Source organism: Gopherus flavomarginatus, chromosome 21 (genome assembly GCF_025201925.1).
Source record: "Gopherus flavomarginatus isolate rGopFla2 chromosome 21, rGopFla2.mat.asm, whole genome shotgun sequence".
NCBI lineage: Eukaryota > Metazoa > Chordata > Testudines > Testudinidae > Gopherus > Gopherus flavomarginatus.
Genome location: NC_066637.1, coordinates 6718156 through 6739067, shown reverse-complemented (window position 1 = coordinate 6739067; position 20912 = coordinate 6718156). Strand labels below are relative to the sequence as shown.

Sequence of the window (20912 nt, the reverse complement as noted above, 5' to 3'; positions counted from 1 at the left end):
AGCCTGAGAGGCGGGCGCGCGGCGGCGGGGCAGCGTCTAGGCCCGGCGGGGTGGAGCGATGCCCACACGGCCGGCGCGCGGCCCCGCCTCCCAGGGCGGCAGCGGAGACGGAAGGGTCCCGGTGGGAGGTGACTCCAGGAGGCGCAGTTCTGTGTAAGCAGCAGAGTGCCGTGGCGCCTTACAGCCTAGCAGACGTATTGGAGCATGAGCTCCGGTGGGTGAATACCCGCTGCGTGGGATGTTGTGTTTGTTACCAGCACTTGGCAGCTGCGCACAGCGCTGCTGGTCAGTCTCACCGGCGGAGGAAACGCTCGCTCTCCGGCTTTTACAAATGGGGAAACTGAGGCACGGAGCCTTGGCTTGGGCCACGCAGAGCGCGGAGAAGGCAACAGGCCGGAGTTCCTGTCCTCTATTTCGTAAGCACTGGACACTGCCTCCCTTCTTGCAGTGCCATTAGTGAGTCCTTTGCAGATCCTGCTATTATCATTCGAATGATTAAACTGGCCAAGTGCCTGTCCATACACAGTGATGCTTCTCAGCCACCGCGCTGGGCATGAAAGTCCTGTTCTGCATTCCATCTTTTTACCTTTTCGTTCGTTAAATTCTTTCTGATTACATGTGCAAAATAAGAAAAAACTGACACCATAGCTTATTCTTCACAGCTATTTGTTTTGAATGTTAGAAGTAGAAAGTAGAGCTGTCAAGCAATTAAAAAAATTCTGTTAATAATAGAATAGCATTTATTTAAATATTTTGATTTCTACATTTTTCAAATATAGTGATTTCAATTACATTTTGTAGTTGTAATAAAAAATATAAAGTGAGCACTGTACGAGTATTTGCACTGTACAAAAACAAACAGTATTTTTCTATTCACTTAATATAACTACTCTAGTGCAATCTCTATCATGAAAGTTGAATTTAGAAATGTAGAATTATATACAAAAAACTACATTAAAAATAAAACAAATTTTAGAGCCTGGAAGTCCACTCAGTCCTATTTCTTGTTCAGCCAATCACTCAAACAAGTTTGTTTATATTTGCAGAAGATAATGCTGCCCGCTTCTTGTCCACATCACATGAAAGTGAAAATAGGTGTTCTCATAGCACTGTTGTAGCCAGTGTTGCAATATATTTACATGCCATATGTGCTATAGACTTATATGTCCCTTCATGCTTCAACCACCATTCCAGGGGACATATCCATGCTGATGAGGGATTCTGCTTGATAACAAATCCAAAGCACTGCAGATGGACGCATGTTCATTTTCATTATCTGCTTAGATACCACCAGCAGAAGGCTGATTTTCTTTGATGGTTCAGGTTCTGTAGTTTCTGCATCGGAGTGTTACTCTTTTAAGACTTCTGAAAGCATGCTCCACACCTTGTCCCTCTCAGATTTTGGAAGGCACTTCAGATTCTTAAACCTTGGGCTGAGTGCTGTAGCAATCTTTAGAAATCTCACATTGGTACCTTCTTTTCGCTTAGTCAAATCTGTAGTGAAAGTGGTCTTAACATGAACATGTGCTGGGTCATCATCTCAGACGGCTGTAACATGAATATATAGCAGAATGTGGGTAAAACAGACCAGGGGACATACAATTCTCCCTCAAGGAGTTCAGTGAGAAATTTAATTAATACATTTTTTTAATGAGCATCATCAGCATGGAAGCGTGTCCTCTGGAATGGTGGCCGAAGCATGAAGGGGCCTACAAATGTTTAGCATATCTGGCACATAAATACCTGGCAATGCTGGCTACAAAAGTACAGGTGACACCATAATTAAGAAGTGGGCAGCATTATCTCCCATAAATGTAAACAAACATGTTTGTCTTAGCGACTGGCTGAACAAGAAGTAGGACTGAGTGGACTTGTAGGCTCTGAAGTTTTACATTTTTGTTTTTGAGTGCAGCTATGTAACACAAAAAAATCTAAATTTGTAAGTTGAACTGTCACAACAAAGAGATTGCACTACAGTACTTGTATGAGGTGAATTGAAAAATACAATTTATTTTGTTTATAATTTTACAGTGCAAATATTTGTAATAAATAATATACACTTTTATTTCAATTACAACACAGAATACTATATGAAAATGTAGAACATCCAAAATATATAATAAATTTCAATTGGTATTCTATTGTTTAACGGTGCAATTAAAACTGCGGATTTTTGAGTTAATCGCGAGAGTTAACTGCGATCAATCAACAGCCCTAGTAGAAATTAAGGGTAAAGTTCCCATAAAACAAAATTTTGCTTATTCTCAATAACCTCTATTAAACCAAATTTCTTATATAAAATATTTAAATTTTATTTAACAACTTAAGCTAAAATTTTTCCTTGTGGCTCTGTAATGAGCTAGGAGGTACTAATTACCTCCAGCTCACCACCTAAATGCACACAAGATGCCTTACCTGTTCATTCTGGATTGGAAATTTACAGGAAACGTGTTTGTGTCCATAGTGAAAAACACACCACAACTAGGAGTTTCACTGCGAGTGTCAAGAGAAGCCAGGACAGGTGTACTGATACATTCGTTATAATCTGGGTCATCATTCTGACATTAGAGTGCCTCTATCTGGTTCAGCTTTTATTGCACATATTCTGTCCATAAATAAGATGACTTCAGGTTCCAGATTTATCATGGCACCATCCTTTGTTAATGTTAAAGATTTTTAGATTTTAAGACCAGAAGGGACCATTATGATCATCTAGTCTGACTTCTGGCATGAAACAAAGGCACAGAAGTTTAACCAATAATTTCTTGCATCAAATCCTAATTTCAGTTGAGCTAGAGCAATTTTTGATGAGCTAGAGCATCACTGTTAGAAAGACATTGAATTAACAAAATCAAGAAATCCAAATAATGCAAAAGCTGAAGTAAAGCATATAAACGTCACAGATCAACGAACGAATGCACACTAGGAGGCAGCACACTGAAAGAACAAGCATTACAAATTCTGACGCAATGGTGCTTAGAACTTGAAAACAGGCACTCTCAAAAACAAACAGCAGATGAAGAAAGCCATGGTTAGAACAGACTAAGAAATTAGATGACAAAACCCAATCAAGGTGAAATTTAGCTTAATTATACAATTATAACAAAAATTAGTACTGTCAAACAGAAGCATTGAAACTTTAAGCCTCACGAACCCTCACCCCAATGAGATACAAATTTATTAATCTTATTTTGCAGATGGGAAAAATTGCTAGGGTGATTAAGCAACTTGCCAAAGGTTACAAGGCAGTTCAGTAGAAGAAATGAGACTGCATTCAGATGGCCCAATTCCCAGTCCCAGACTCTAAACATTAGACCACACTCCACTCCTACAGACAGCATTTAGAACCTAAGGGTATGTCTACACAGAGATAAAAGACCTGCAGCATGGCTGCAATTGGCCCAGATCGGCTGACTTGTGCTGACGGGACTCAGGCAGTAGAGCTAAAAATTGCTGTGTAGACATTTTGACTTGGACTCCAGGCTGAACTCTCGGACCATCAACCCTTGCAGATCCGAGAGTTCAGGCTCCAGCAATTTTGTTTACAAAGCAATTTTTCAGCCCCAAAACCCAAGCCCCATGAGCCAGAGATAGCTCACCAGGCCACCATGTTTTTTTTAAATCCCTTTGGAGACATACCCTAAAAGTTATGAGAGTTAACTGCGATCCCTAAAAGTCCTGACTTGTCAGCTGCTCTGCTCACCAGAATACACTGTGCCACACCTTCCCCAGAGAGAGATTTACACTGTCTAATAGAAAAAGGCTGGTTTGTTTCCTCCTCGTCCCCAGTATGCCTGGGGTTTGGGAGTTTCAGCTGCATTACCAAGGTACAGTCACGGATCACTGAAGAAAGTTTTCATACGTATTTAAATAATCACATTCACAGATAGAAATTTACATGATGGAATTTTTTATTTTTTTCTTAGAATAATAAAAACATTATACATTAATTTTATTCTTTTCGAGAATAAGTAAAAAATGAGGATGTTTAATCATGTCTGTTTGCATCATACACAGGAATAATGATGATTGGAATCCACAGGATCAGATATGTATTACAAACAGAATTAACAGTTATATTTAATTGATTACGCATGATGGATTTTATTTCTTTTTAGAAAGTACTCAAATGTCCTATCTTACATAAATACTGGAATTGTGACTATACAAAATACCTACAAAATAATATGTACAGTGTTTTTCAGTCCAACATTTGTAGTTTGGTATCAAATACATAAAGGTTTGGCCCTGACATAGAAGCAGCAATTGGAGCTACTATGTTTTCAAGTTTCTCAGACACTAAGGTATCTTCCATTTAAAGGGCTGCTGAATGGTGAGCGAATACCCTTAGCTAGAGTGACCAGACATCCTGATATTATCGGGATCATCCTGATATTAGGGGCTCTGTCTTACATATACAACTATCTTGTTTCCCCTGGAAAAAAAAGGGTCCCGATTTTTCTCACTTGCTGTCTTTTCACCCTACTATTACCCACTTTATAAATTCCTCTCTTCTGTAACACACTTATTTAAATCTTCATTTAGATCCATCTGCCTGCATTGAAATGGCAATTCACTGATTCTTTCTCCTGATCAATGACTAGTTAGCAAAAACTTGGCTCTGGGGGTGCTGAACCACAGCAGCTATCTGAGGCTTCCAGCAAGCCTTGCCTTATTGCAATTCAGGAACTGAAATTCTCTCAAAGTGGATACTGATGCCCATTTCTGGTGTCCTGCTCCTTCTTCTCTTCTCCATCCCTTACTGATAGAATAGAGAAGTAGTCATTTGATTCTCTCCTAAAAACAGTGAGCTGCCCAGCTGGTGTAGTTTGACTCATATTTTCTTAGTTACTAATTTGACTAGCAAAATGTGGTTCCAGAAGCTCCATTAATTTAGTAAAATGCTGCTTAAATAGGCATGACGTATTCAGCTTTCTAGAAGAGGCTTAAAAAGCTTTATGAATTATTTGCAAATCTGAGCCACAATTGCAAGGTATAATTTTGTTTTTAGGTGAATTAGATGCCAAGTGTGTGGATTTTGCAGGCTGATTGCCTCACTGCCCATTTTAGCTGAATAAGACCCTAAAAAAAGACAACCCTATGTAATGTTACCCATACAGTGTATGCAAAAAAAATGGACAGGTGTTCATATTTATAGGATTGTAAATTCCATGACACCCAATGCTGATTCATGCCTCAAATCTGCAGCGATACTAGCTTACCAAATACAAATTTGGCTTTTTTTGCCCACATGGCCCTACCCACACAGTGGCTAAGATAAGTCCTAATATACATTCAAAAGGAGACAGGAGCTACCTGTGTGATGAGTTAGAAAACAGAACTGATTATGGAGTTGAGAGGGAAAAGCACAATGCCTTTGCTTAACAGACAGACCAGGCTTCCATGACCTCCAAAAGAAAACCACCACCCTTTACATGCTATGCTTCAAGAGAAACTCAGTTTATTCCACTGTATGCCTCCATTATAATCATTCCAGTTTGAAGGTTATGTTGAAAAGAAAGGCTAAACATCCAACCCAGTTCTGAGGCATCATGTTGGGCTGGGCTTGGGAGCATTTTCATTCCTTAAGACAAACACAAGAGTGATTATAGAGATCTGCAGTGATTGGGAAAAGAACAAGAGAAAAAAAAAATGTCCGAGTTATTTTCAAGACACCTATCCCTTGCTATTGGTATGAGGGTAAACTTAAAGCACCTACACTGGGGATATAAAATATTAAATGGTTAACCAGTAAGCATTAGTCTTACTGGTTAACCCACCCTAACCCCCAACCTTGGGCCAGCCAGTCAGAGTGGCCCCAGTCCCAGACCAGCTGACCTCAGCCCCAGCCCCAGGCCACCCAGCCAACCCCAGCACCTCTCCGTTTAACTGGTTAACCGATTAAACAATATAATTTTAATAGTTTAAACGGTTAACTTTTTAAACAGTATTTACATCCCTAACCTACACCCACTAAAAGATGAAAACACAGGGAAAATAACCCGCAGAAAATAACCTGAATAAAAGTCAGGAATGGGCCATGAGCTATAACTGCCTTTTAAAAAACAAACAAATATCAGCTTTGATTCATATTTTAATAAAGTATTATTCCTCATGGCTACTTAAGTAAGTCACCTATGCTAAAATCCAGTCAGCAGAGTCAATGCAATATAATGGAGTCTTCACAGTAATTCATTTGTGCGACAAATGCTACTCAGATCTTTATAGGAAAGTTAGAGAAAGATCAAATTGCAGCGTGGCTAGAACACTGGGATCACTAGTCATAAGGGAAAAAAGGGATTCAAGATGAAATGGTCACAACCTAATTACAATTAACCCAGCATTTTATATCCATGGGGAGATTAATATATATAATAATCATTGTGTGACAGCAGCTTTATTAACCACATCTTCAGATGGTGGATATGCAGTTCTGGGGATAGTATCATCATAGTTAAAATACAAAATGCAGAACTATCTGTTTCCTTATATTTGCAAGTCAGTTGGTCCCTTCAGACAAGCATCAGTATGCCATACTAGAGTTGGGGGTGAGGCGGCGGGATTTTAAAATAAATACCTGCCCTAGCCTGCTGTGATTTTTGTTTACCCTGTGGCTTTCAGTATCACCATCCTTGTCAAATTAGCTAGGTATTTACACAATGGTTTAGTTGAAGGCCCTATGACATTCCAGAAATCCAAGGCTATATATTTATTCTGATGCACTAAAATCACGCATGCAAAATAAGGATATGTCCTTTGGTTTTCAAACAAACATATTATACTCTTTGGCAACAGGACATTTGTCATGTTTTCCAAAGAGAGAACATTAAAGAACTCTGTTCTCGGAGTTTAATAGACCTCAAAGGCCTGACTGTTGAGCCACCTAATGATCCAAATCCAATCCATCTTTGCATGCAGTTCACATATTTTCTCGTTAACAAAAAGGCATATATGCAACCAAAAAGAAACCGGCAATGAAAATAATGCGTTGGGTAACTTACATCAGGACAAGCTTAAAAAAAAAAAAATCAATGCTTTCATTAAGCCACTTATATAACATCTTAAAATGGCAGTTTATGGAAGATGTGTACTTGCTATAAAAAAATGTTAGTTAAAATATTGATTGCATGCACAATTATTGACAATTATCTACCTTTATGTAAGCCAAGAAGTGATACTGGTCTTTGAAAATCTCAGTGAAATTGCAACTGTACGTTCTTGGCAGAATGCTAAATCAGCTATTGGAAGGCAGAACTTCGAAATGAGTCAGATCTCACAGTGCACAGTTTTACCTAGGGCTTTGCATCTAGATGACATTCATCAAAAATTTGGCTCATTCACATAGTTTATTTGGCCAGATGTTGAGCTGTCACATGGCAAATGGAGCTACAGATCTGTTTGCCCCTTGTGTAGATGAGAAAAATAGTGCCACGCTGGAAACATATGCCAATTGGCTATGTGCAGAATGTGTCCAATAAATTCTGTTGACTATGCTCAACTTATTATAGGATAGATGGTAGGCTCTTTCATATAGACAGACTCTTCTGAAGCTAGCATACTGTCAAACAGAACCCTAAGCTTAATTTTTTATTTCCCTAAAGGGATCTAGACATGCAGCAGATTTGCACAAATAAGTAAACAGGTCTAAAGCGACAACTACAGTTGCAAGTCATATCTAACAGCTAAAAGGAAACAGTTTTATATTGCAACATGTCCACTTTACATTAACTACTGGATTTTTAAACAGTGAATAGCTTTGTTTGGGTGTGGACCCAATATCCCTGACCTTACAGCAGAGGCTACTCTCCAGATCATGTCAGATGGGCAGACATAAAGCTAGTGCAAACATTAGTGTGTAGGCGGAAAAAAGGATTAACACTGAGAATAATACCTTAGCTTTGTTTTTTGTTCCCAGTTTTTCACAGCCCAAACACTTCATGATCCCCAGATTGTATCTTATATGGGTTTGTTACTTGTAGTTTTAATGGTTTGGTCTACTGGAGAAAATAACTTATTGTTAGCAGTTGAAAGGGCAATTTCTTTTATATTAAAAGCCCTATATAAGTGAGCAAATCCACCACTTGTAAAAGACATTTTAAGACCGTCCCTTCCTAGTAACTACATCTTTAGTAGGATTCTATTTTTTTCCACACTGTTTGAGAGATAAATCTGACTGTATACAGAGCAAGTTGCTATATTTTTGTCTGATAAAAGTTAGGACATGTCGATGGCATGATACACAGTGCTTCATGGCACTGATTTTGGTTTCACTAACATTAAGTAAAACCAGGACTACACCAGTTACTGTAGGAAATTTCTAAATCTTGATGAATGACGGTGGCTGCCCTATGGAGAGAGAGGCCTATGCTGTAATCCTAACAACAATGAAGAAAGATTTAGCATTTTTTAAATGTGAAATAATCAAAATGAAGCTGAAGCTTTCTACCTTCTTTCTCTCAAAGCACTGAATTTTTTTTTAATACTATATCATGCAAAATTTAAAAAAAAAACCTGTTAAAAGAAACAGATGCCAGAATATTCTCAGTTTAAGGTTAAAACTCTACCCTTAAACTCTATCCACTCTGACTTTGTATCACTGTAAGAGGACATACTAAAATACTTGAGCACAAAAGCTAAAGCCAGAGTTGTAGCGCCGAGTTTCAAGAAGTCTATTGTTTTTTTACTGCTTTCCTATAAATTAAAAAAAGAAAAATCAAACTCATTCCCCACTTGCCTTAAAAATATTTTATGATAAATTACAATGCAAAGGAAACTTTTTTATTTTTAAAATTAAGACAGTACTTACTATGGAAATGCTGATGCCTCATTTATTTCTGAAAATTTCCAGTGGTTTTTGCCTGATAGCAACTATACTTATTTGTGTTGACTCCTAGTATATAAGCATATGTGTGTGTTTCAGTTTGCAGACACATGAATGTGGTCGGCACCCAGGCAAACTGCAATGCTCCAGTTGTTAGAAAATTTCAAAGGAAAGCACAAATTCTCTTTGCTGGCTTTATACTCAAGAGTAGCTGCTCATATTCATAGTTTACACTAACAGCTGTGTAAACGAAAATGACTGATTTTGTCTTTCAAAGTGCTTTCTTCCAGATACTCACCACGCACACAAAAACAGTCTAGGATGTTTACGAAAAGTGGCAACTAGACATCTTTTTCCTATGCACTAGTTTCATCCTATTGCAAGCATGCAGAAAACAGGGATGGGTCATGTTATCACATTACTTTGGTGGGACTGGGGTACAAGTTATTTTTCCGTCTGACACTGAAGTTTTATCTCCAATATAGCCTTGTTATTTATTTGCAGAGTCAAGGAAGGAGTCTGAAGCCAATGTTTACCATGCTGGATTACTCTTGGTCTTCTGTTCTACATGTCAGTTTCTAGTAAACCAGGGCTTATAAGATTTTCTCCTTTTTTTCCCCTCTCTGCAGCAAAGTCCATTCTTTCACCTGTTGTGAATTCACAGCAACCAAGCATTGTCAACAGCTGGGGTAGCAACCATTTAAGGCAAAGTTCCTCTGAGTTGTGTCAGGCTGTGGTGGAACAATTAAGAGCCATATCAATCATATGGCTTTAAATCCTTGGATATTAGTGGCTTGGTATCTTCAGTTGTGCTCTGTGAGGGTTGTGGGGCTGCCACTGCCAGGCTTTGTATTGTTTCTTGCTGATGTTGCTTTGCCTTGTTATATAGCAAAATGCCAATTGTTACTAGAACTGTCCCAATGGCTGAGAGGCTTGTAATTTTGTTACCAAACACAATAATACTTAACCAGATTGACAACGCATGCTTCACTGTACTAGCAACACTGAAACAACAAAACACAAATATTAAGGACTGAATGGCTTTGACATTCGCCACACACAATATATTCAGTATGCTCCATCACACTTAGATCTTTTGGTGCTTTATCTTGCAGAAAGCCAGATACCACTTTTCCTGCTTAGGCTAATTAAAAATGACTGTGGAATCCTTTAAGTATCAGCAATAATATTTGTGTAATATCCCTATACTGAGAGCTAATGGGAATAATTAAAGTCACCAAGAGACATGCTGTTTTTTTAAAAACATACAATAGAATGTCACTAATTCTCCCTTGGCTAATCCACTCACCTACTCATTCCCACCAGAAAACTGGCAGTATCAGCAAATACTTTAAAATTAGAATCACATACCTAAAACTCCGTTCAGCAATTTGTAAGTGTATCCCTATGTGGTTGCTTATTTATGTGAAATGAAGCTAAGAACTGTGCATACCTGTCCCACATGCATAATGCTAAGGATCAAATCCTGTTTCCCTTACACACAAAAGCAGTAGTCCCTTTGCAACCAGTGGTACTTCTCATACAGTACAAGGATTTGGCCCTATGTTTGATTATTGGATTTGGAAAACATCCTAATTAATTTGGAGTACATATACAATGTATTTATTCCACCGTACAGCATTTTCAATCAGTTACCAGTATGAGATGGTCCAAGGAAGGAAAGAACCATAATTTTGACACAAAATCTACAGTTTTACCTGAAAGTTACAGGAGAAATCTTTCCCATCAAGGCATATGCTGTAACACTCTGCAAATGGAACAAGACTCCATCTATTAGGAGCAGTACAATGACATCTTGGTTGTAACTGAAACGCCTTCCACTTTTCCCAATCACTGGCACATCCTAAAGCCAAAGAGTGTAACAGGATTTTAAGAATCTAGCTGTGTGCTGTTTTCTTTTACAAGCAAACATAGGCTAATTTTCAGAAGTAGGAGATGGAATGTTTATACCCTTCATGTTTTATCTTCTCTGCAGGAGAGAGCAAGGAGAGCCTAAGCTTTATCTATCTGAACTTTTCATTATTTGTCACTTATCCTGTGCGATATTTCCTCCTTTGAATATTAACGTGTTACAACAAAAAGCTTCTCTATTAACCCTCCACCAACCCTGACACCTAGTATTACCCAAAGTGATGTCAGATTTAATTTTGTAACTGCTGATGTAATTTGATTGTCATGATGACTTGGCCCATTCACAATGAGTTGAGTTCCTAACCCACCATAAACAGAGCACACTGACCATGAGTTAGTGTCCAAACTCATCCCCCCTCAGTATCTACCCTGAATTCATGTTGAGATCTTAACCAGCTATTATAATTCCACTAATTAAGGGTTTTAGCACCAAAATTTCAGGTGACTCAGTAGAAGAGCTCTCTATTCCTGTAAAGATCCTAAAGTCTGCCCATCTGTTGTAGTCACCTAGCACAGGAATTTATGGTAATCAGAATTAGAGGCATACGTTCTCTCACTATTGCTGCTCTCTTCCTTCCTTTGTATTTGAGCTGTTTTTATTCAGATTTAAAACTAAGGTTCTCCCCCAGCATCACTTTTTGAAAATAATTTGTATTCCTCCCTCCCCAAACACCAATGAAATGGTGATCACATAAGAGGATTTTAAAGAGAACCAAGAACCATGCATCTACTGAATCAAACACTAATGTGTCCAAGCACTGCATGGGGATATTTTTGAAGACCTCTTTAATCTAGCTAGCATGGTTACAATAATTGCTTTTGTTGCAGATATTGTAACTGCCTACAGTATCTTTGGTGGAACATATATTAAGTTGATATAACACTGTGGGCCAGGAATTGTATGCATGATTGTGATCTACTGCATGGTGGAGGATCATTAAAGCTCTTCCAGGAACCAAAACCAGTAGGGGGTGATTAAGATGACTCATGTACGATTTAAACACATCCAGAGAGGTACCACCCCTTGGGATCCACACACATGGTGGTTCAAACTGGATTTTCCAGAGACCAAGTAACAAAGAAAGAAAGGGTTTTGGCATAAAAGGACTGCATTTAAAATGACTCAGGACCTTCTTTCTGATCCAGCAAACAGGATCTTCTGTCGGGGGTGGGGAAGGAAACCCTTGTTGAAGGGTTGGAAGAACTCTGTCCTATTAGGGCCCCATAACTCTGATGTGTGACCTCTAATAAGCTTTCAGCATGTGTATAGGAACTTCCATTGTTTTGTATAAGTTTTCTCAGTAATGCTTTTGCCTTAAGACTAAATGTACTTGATTAGAAGGAGCTGTGAAGTAATTTGTAGCTGCTGGCAATACACTGTTCATAGCTGTTGGAGAAAACAAAGCACAAGTGCTGGCATGTAGGCAGACTGGCCTGCTTGGGACCTTACAGTGCAAGGCAGGGAACTGTGCAGCCTTCAAACCCCAGTCTAGGGGTAGAGAAACATAAGTCTCCACCTCAAGAGAGGTGATGGCTAGGGAACCAGACACCTTAAGTAAGTAACTTCAAGGGACAATGGAGGGGAATATGGGTGCAGTTACTCTGAAACTATGATTGCATTTCTCTCTTCTGTTGTCGTACATAAGGTAATAGGACAGGTCTATCAACCATTATTTTCGCTGTTCTATCACTGTCTTTCCCACAGCATATCATACTTTCATGTATGTTAATTAAGTCAACTTTTTTTCCGCTGCATTTGGTTAATGCAGTTTAATGGTTGGAACACATAAATGGGAGCTAGGAACCACACAGTTCTACCTAGCCTCTAACAGATTGTATCTACTATGCCTCAATTTCTTCTTTTATAATTAAGGTTGCAAGTACCATGTGAATACAAAGTGCTATTATCCAAGAAGCCTACAAACATTAGGATTTATTTTTTAAGTCTTCATGTGTTTGCCCCTTTGGATATTCCCTCATCCACCTTGCTTCTTTGGAGGCATTTATTCAGACTAAATTACTTGCTCCCTAAACTCCTGAAACAAACTTTATCTTTCTGGTTTATTTGTCATGTCTACATGAAACTGCTTCTTAAAACATTTTCTGGATCTCTTGCTTAACCACCACAAGTGAACGGGTGAATGTCAGCATGATTGTAAGGAAGGGGAAAAGTAAACTGAAAGTTAGCCATATGCACAAATCAAACAGCAAAATTAATCTTTGTTAACCAATAAAAATTCTTACCATGAAAAATATCCAAGCTGGAATGAGCATAATAACTGCAGCAGCACTTGTGTAAAACTGAAGTTCTGGAGCACTATAAATGGAAATCAAATAAAACAAAAATAAATGTTTTTAAAAGCTTTTCCTTAACTATAACAGAAATAAAGCTGTATTAGATTTAAATAGATATATCTGCACTGACACTTTACAGTGGTCAAAAAACCTTTTAAAATCAGCTAAAAGCCTTGTGGAAGACAAATTCAAAAAATTTCTTATAGAACTAACAAAGTTTGCTTTCCATGCTGGCTAAGATGGCCTTGATTAATAGGCAAGCTGTTTTTAAAAAACAAATTCAGTTTTTAAAAAATTATGTTTATGGAATTACTTCTGAACAAAACACTGTAGTGTTCATTTAACATTTTATATCATTTGTTTTCAAAGGTATTGTAATTGTGGATAGGCAGAATTTGCTGCAATAATTGATTACTCATTCATGCGTTCTGTATTGTTCACACCTTCATGTACATGAGTTTTAAAATGTGGAATAGAAATTAAGGGCCTGTTTCTGCAAGCTTAGTGATTGCAGTGGGAGTTCTATGCAGATGGAGGGCTTCCAGGTTTGGGCCCCAAGGAGTTATTTTTGTGTTTGGGAGTAGGTGACTGTCATTTTAGGTATCCTGAGGGAATTTCTGGTTGATCATGATTTCATCTCCCCAGCAAATGCTTATGGATATTTTGGATACAAAAGTTTTTCCTCCCTCTCCTAACACACAGTCATTTAAAGTACAGTATGTAGGATACACCTGTCATCAGCAAACTACATAGAGACGACAAAGTCTTGTCCCGGTCCCACATGACTATAAACAAGTGGTTCCCTGATGTTTCCTGGGACCTTTCTGTAAGCTGTATATTTGAAATATTGTAGATACTTACGAAAACCTATATTTGTCTCCACTGAGCAACTTTTTGGAAAAAACATTTTGCAAACTGGGGAAACAAAATCAGAATATTGATCTGTAGGCGCCATTTATAGTGAACAGATGAAACAAACAATGAACTTAACAGTAATTTCCATAAGATAGAAAATGAGGTTTTCGATAAAATACTTGCTGACAGTCATATACAACTTCAGATTTACACTGGGTTTTCATGCATTTAAACAGAATACAGATCAGAACAAAGATGCATTCAGAAAAAAGGCCTTTAGTAAGCAATTTAACTTCTTTTGCGGTATATCTATCTATAGATATATGTAGATATAGATAAAATGAATATCCCATAACATACTTTAGAAAGTTTTGATATCCTGTTTTAAATTTAATTAATGTGCTTTAATTTTCCATTTTATAAATAGCACACTATTCACTATTAAGTAATTAACTTTTTAAAAAGAAATAAAGTGAGATCAGAGAATTACAGAAGGCACTATACCACAATTACTGTATTGAACAAAATCTTCCTAGAATTATAAAGTTATCACAACCTTATTTTATTTTAATATTCTCCCAACTGCACTACTTTTTTCTTTTAACCAGCTAAGTCTCATATTCATATTACTGTCTTTGAAATATATACAAAACACCAATCTACACTACACATTCCATATAAATATTGACATACTGCAAGTGAAAATGCTAATTTACATTTTTGCATTGCCTTATTAACTTTTAACATTCAGAAGCAGTGTAAGGTTCCTTTGCAGTTAACATTTTAAATATAAATGGTTTAGACTTTAAATTTTCAAGTGCTTCATAGAGAACGGAACTAAAATACTCCTTATTTTTCTTTTACTGTTCAGCTGTGCTCTAGGAAACAGTGATAAAAATTAATACAAAGCAAGAATATCCAGCCTGTATTGGTGTTGTGCACTGATATGGGCATTTAGAACAAATGAGTGCATAGGTTTTCAGTATTCAGACTAATCTACGACACTGCAATTAACCAAAAGCAGAAGCACCACACCTGATTTGCAGGTACATAATTTTAAAAATAAAAGATGCACACAGCCGTTTCATGCCTGCACTTGCATCTACCTTGAGATATAGACAGAAATTATTTGAAAGAGAGGCTAGAGTCATCTCTGTCTTGCACCTGGTTTTATTTATTTATACTTGTGCTAAGTGAATACAAATGAACAAGTGTGTAGAATCAGGCCTATAATCATCTTGTCTGCCTATTCTGTTTTAACATAAGGATATCTGGACCCCAACTAGATCTAAAAGGCAAAACTTTTAACAGAAATGACAGAGGCTGGACACGAATACTAATCCAAATACAACAATAGTGGCAAGAACCAGTGTCCTCTGTAAACAATTCTGGATGACAGAATTTGACATTTTGTAAACAAAAATTCCCAGCAGTCTATTACACTGATTATTTTTGAATTGCCCACCATTTAATGCAGATACATGACTAAAGAATTTTGTAGATAATTTTGACTGCCTTAAACACATTTAAGAATCAGAAAGTTCTCTGAATTTTCATTTTACCTTGCAATAGGATATGAAAAGGCTTTCTTTACAGAGAGAAAAGTGTTCTTATAAGTGTATCAGAAAACTGTCATGGCTTTCTGATTACTATAGTTTAACTATAGTCAATAACGATTTACCATGCTTGAAGTTTTCCATTTTCATGTGTTATTCGAACTCATTGTTAACCTAGCATATTAAAATATTCTCTCAGTTACCTAACTTAGAGTACTTCAATTATCTTATTAGCAACATTAAAAATATATATCTGCTCAACCTTAAGTTTAGAGTTGCTAGTGCTCTGCCATAATATATTAGTTGCAACATACTTTTGCATTACTAGTTTTATGCATTTGCAATTCTTCCATAACATGGTCACATATTTTATTAGAAAACATAAGCAATGTATATTCACCATTTGAGTTCACTAGCAATAAGAACCTGCAGTTGATTGGCTCTGTCCCACCCTCCGCCTGGTAGTTAAAAGAAAAAGCTACCACAGGCTACAAACCAGGACACTGCTAGTCACAAATCTCTGGTAAATAGACTTTGTCAAGAGTCATGAACGGAGATAATTCAATTGTACATGACTTTGTAGGATAGGAGTTGTTCTATTCTTTATCCACTGTGTTCTGACAGGTATGGCGTTCTCATCTCTAAGAGCAGTATGCCTTCTATTAAGAAATAATTCTCTGAATACCAAGAATTAATATACTGTATGGGAAACACCAGCTGAACTGTATAGTCTGGGAGAAGATATGGCTTAGTTTATTTGTAAACTAACAATTCCTTCTCTTCTCTACATGCAACCTTCATCAGGCCTCACCAGTCCATGATGTTAGTAGACAAAGCTGCCGAAAAACCCAGAATGTTGAAACTGATTTCAGTGGCTGTACATAGAGCTAATCCTCCCATGACAGGAATGAGAGACAGATTCACCAGCAATCCTGTAAGTGAAAAAAATAAATTAAAAATTGGCTTTAAACCAGAGCTGTGTGAGTAATGGATTTTTATGTTTGCTAGCAGTTCCAAATTAAAAAAAAATCATTTTTGGTCAACACAAAAACTAATTTTGGGGGAATTTCAGCAAAAGGAAAAAGTTGAAAAATAATTGTTTCAGATTGAACAAAATGTTCTGTTCTACATAAAACTGTGTTTCTATTTTGAGTATTTAATGTTTTTGCATCTTTTAAAATAAAATTGAAGGTAATTTCAAAATGAAAAGCTGTTTAAACTCAAAAAAATCAAAATGTTTCATTTCAAAAATGTCAAAATGAATCATTGTATGCAGTACTATTGTAGCCCTGTCAGTCCCAGGAAATTAGCGAGACACGGTGGGTGAGATAACAACTTTTATTGGACCAGCTTCTGTTGGTGACAGAGACAAGCTTCCAAGCTTATACAGAGCTCTTCTTTGGGTCTGATTTTTCCAGAATATATCCTGGTTATAATATATTTTGTACCATGTGTGCCTTGTGAGGTGTCACTGGAAATGTCATAATCTGTGGCCATTACTGTCCTGTTGAAATATGTGTGTCATTGTATATGAAGTTATAAAACTTTGCTGTGTTTGTTACTGAAATGTGTTGAGAGTCTGGGAAATGCCCACAGACCAGTTCCGTAGAAATAACAAAGGAACTGTTAACACAAGTCTTGCATGTCAAGCCTCAGGTACACAAAAGCAAGAAATTTCAATTCATATGAAGAACTGAATGCAGAGCACACAGGCAATGGGGCTGCCCAGGACTGGATTTACCATGAAACAAACCATGCGGTGGCACAGAGCCCCTACCGAGAGGGGGCCCCCCAAAATGCTGGACAAATCTCATCTGACAACCTGCACCTGAGTCCCAGCCTGTGGCATAGCAGGGCTCAGGCAGGCAAGCTGCCTGCATGCTATGGCCGGTGGCCCCAGGCTGCTCCTGGAAGCATCCGGCTGCTGGCATGTCTCTACGTGCCCCTGGTTGGGGGGGAGGTGGCTCCATGCACTGCCCCCACCCTGGGCAGCGCACAGAGACCCACTGTCCCCCTCACCTCAAGGAGCACGCAGAGACGTGCCAGCAGCAGGGCTAAGGTGGTTCCCTGCCTGCTCTGCCTCCCTCCTTCCGTGCCATACCACTCCTGGAAGTGGCTGACATGTCCTTGCAACTCTTGAGGGGGTCTCTGCACGCTGCCCCTGCCCCAAAGGCCAACTTCGAGGCTCCCATTGGCCAGGAACCACTGGCCCCCACCCCACATAGGAACCACTGCCAGAGGGGTGTGTGCCAGTGGCTTTGGTAGCCGCGCTGCCTGAGGTAAGCGCCACCCCCTTGCCGCACTCCAACCTACTACCCCAGCCCAGAGCCTGCCGCCCACACCCAAACTTCCTCTCAGAGCCTGACTCCTCACCCCTCCTGCACCCCAACCCCCTATCCCAATGAAGGTACCTCACTTTATTTTAATTTACTTCCCATTATTTATAATATAGGAGGAGGATGAAGAAAAAAGAATTGGGGGGGGGCAGCATAAGAGAATGATCTTTTTCTTGGCTAGGTCTGGGGTGGAGGGGGCAGGGGGCAAAAATGAAGTAGTGCACAGGGCCCCACTAACTCCAAATCCGCCACTGGGGCTGCCTAACCCCAGGGCATAGTAAGGATTTTTCTAGCACCTGAAGGAGAGTATAAAATAAGGGACAGTGACATCATCAGGCCCCGCACTCCTCCCCAACCTATACTGAAGGCAACAAGATCACTTGGAAGACAAAGAAACATTTGAACTGGTAGAATTGGTCCTAACTGGAAGAGCTTCCCAGTTAGCACAGGTTTCAGAGTAGCAGCTGTGTTAGTCTGTATCCGCAAAAAGAACAGGAGTACTTGTGGCACCTTAGAGACTAACAAATTTATTTCAGCATAAGCTTTCGTGAGCTACAGCTCACTTCTTCGGATGCACATAGACAGGAGATATTTATACATATAGAGAAAATGAAAAAGTGGAAGTATGCATACCAACAGGAAGAGTCTAATCAATTGAGATGAGCTATCATCACCAGGAGAAAAAAAACTTTTGAAGTGATAATTGAGATGACCCATATAATCGTTTCAATTACAAGTACTCCTGTTCCAGTTAGCACAGACTGTTGTAGGCTTTTGGGTCAGAGAAACCTTCAAATCTGACTTAACTTGATAAACTTTAGGAATTAGACGGCGATTTTATCTTGAATTTCTTTTTTGTAACCAATTCTGATCTTCTATGATTATGCCACTTATAATTACTTAAAATCCTTCTGTAGTTAATGAACTTATTTTAATGTTTTATCTAAGCCAGTGTGGTTTAGATTGAAGTTTGGGGAATCTACTCAGGTTACAAAGGCTGTTACATATTCATACCTTTTGATGGAAAGACAGACTAATTAATGAGTTTACTCTGATCAAAGGGGTCTTAAGCAGTGTAAAATGGACATTTCTGGGGTGCAAGTCTGGACTTGGAGTATGCAGGTGTCACTCTGTATCTAATTCAAGAGTGGCTGTGCACAGCACTCTGGTATATGTCTGGGGGTGACTTGCATGCTGGAGGGCTGGGGTGAGTGGGCAGAGTGGCAGCTTACAGAACAAAGCAGGGCACAGTGCACTGCAGACTGGAGAGTTAAGGGGGTACAACGATCCAACAATCCAGACTGTACTCTGGGGCATGTCTCAATTACTTCACGCACCCTGTCTTTCTAAAATGAATAACTGCGACAGAGAGGGTTTTTTTCTGAAAACAATTCACCGAACCAGAAAGAAAATCACAAAGTGTTTCAGTGATGCTGAATCTGCATTTTTCAGTGAAAAAAGTTCCAGCCAAAAAAATTCATCCAGCTCTACTTGACACTATTGTACATCCAAAACGACATGCGTCAGATAATACAAATTTAGAAAAAATGAATGCGCTCTATTTTAACTTGTTTAGTAATGACTCCTGTCATTTCAAAACTAGTGGATATTTTAATTTCAATCAAAGGAGATTTCAGACAAGCTGTTGACCTGCATTTAAAGATATTATAGGTGTACTGAGTTACCAGCACATGTGCCTGCAGAGGTAAATTAAAATTGATATTCTCCAGCCTTGTTTTCCTTGTCAATGTCCTCAAATTGGCAGAAGAAATTATTATTTGCCCTCCAGCCCTGCAATTGTGCTAATCCTCCTTCCTCTGGCTTCATTCAATCCTCTCCCCCTCAGACTTCATGTCAGGAAGAATGCACACTGCTGATCAAGGCAAAGTCTCTCAAAAACTAGAAGACTAGAATGCAATTGCAATTCAGTGGTGATTATGAAAAAGCACGTAAGAGGCCAGTTTTATTTTTTAGCCTCAGGCTGGACACAGCGAAGACACTCAAGATTTTTAAAATGCTTGTTAGATCAGCAGCTTTCCACATGGGAGGAACATATACATAAACTTAATTTTTAAAAAATTTATCGCAAAGCCAAATTTTTTTTTAGTAAAAAAGGGAAGCACCAGAGAAGGGGGTCAGCTTATGAACGGGTATAGAGAGGGAAAGGTGGGACACAGCGCCTCCTCCCCGCCCACACACAGAAGGAGCAAGGAGAGGCAGCACAGCCAGCAGAGCAGAAGGGAAGAGGCAGGGTCAGAGTCTCTCTGCTCCAGGCCATGCTGCTCTACTCCCAGCCCCTGAAGCAGCTGCAGCTCCGGGGCTGGCCGGATAAGGTGGGAAGGGATGGGTTGCGGAGAGTGTGGGGGTTCCAAGCTAGGAGTGGGGTCTTGTGGGGGGTGGTCACAGGGCTTACTGTTCTGACTCCCAGCTTCTCCTCCCCCCCAAAAAAATCCCCCACCAGTTACTGTCCTAGCCCATCAGGGTAAGCAGCTGGCGCGCTGGGACACTTTGTTTACTTAGCTTTACCTCCGTGCTTGCGGACGCTTGAGGTAAACAAACCATCTTGGCCCACCAGTGGCTTATTCTGATGGACTGGGAGCCAAAGTTTGCTAACCCCTGAATTATAGGATCGCCGTATGAACGAGTTATAAAAAATTTCCATTTTTACTTATCCATCTTCGAGGGGTCAGCTTATAAAAGAACCAGCTTATAATCGAGTATATATGGTATCTAAAAAATTGTAACAGTATTTTTTTTTTCAAAAAAGCAAATTTGCAACCAACACTGTTCTTTGACAAATTACTTTAAAAAAGGTCCTTGTCTGCTCAATTTACAGTCTAGACTCTGTTCAATAAGGACAATTTTTCCAACAGCATTAATCACTAAACAACTCAGATGGAATCTCTTTATCAATCACCAATTACATTGCAAAATGATTACATTCCAACAAACTACTTACCAGTGTATTCGCCTAAAATCATCCGGGACATAATGACAGTAAAAATAGGTGCAGAGCTTTTAACTGTTTCAGCAAATGAAACAGCCACATTTTTCAAGCTTACTAGACCTAAAACCACTGTTGCAAACCTGAAAGAGAGACATACAAAATCAAGCAGA

At 38.8% G+C, this 20912-nt stretch overlaps 1 protein-coding gene and 1 long non-coding RNA gene across 7 annotated transcripts in view; one reads left to right on the top strand and one right to left on the bottom strand.

Annotated features, from left to right (window-relative positions):
* The first annotated feature begins 6 nt into the window (after window positions 1-6).
* Window positions 7-17020, top strand: LOC127038766 (uncharacterized). Its single transcript, XR_007770796.1, has 2 exons — window positions 7-456; window positions 16264-17020. It is a non-coding gene; the product is annotated as an uncharacterized LOC127038766 (long non-coding RNA).
* The window catches only part of SLC35E2B (solute carrier family 35 member E2B), a 40562-nt gene continuing 28380 nt past the window's right edge, over window positions 8731-20912 (bottom strand). For all 6 annotated transcript variants that reach the window (XM_050931650.1, XM_050931653.1, XM_050931654.1 and 3 more), the window contains 6 exons: window positions 20755-20882; window positions 16271-16391; window positions 13910-13963; window positions 12998-13070; window positions 10540-10685; window positions 8731-9825 (listed from right to left, as the gene is read on the bottom strand). In XM_050931650.1, the coding sequence (XP_050787607.1) occupies window positions 9579-9825; window positions 10540-10685; window positions 12998-13070; window positions 13910-13963; window positions 16271-16391; window positions 20755-20882 (769 nt within the window). In that variant the 3' untranslated portion in view covers window positions 8731-9578. The remainder of the gene's footprint in view (window positions 9826-10539; window positions 10686-12997; window positions 13071-13909; window positions 13964-16270; window positions 16392-20754; window positions 20883-20912) is intronic.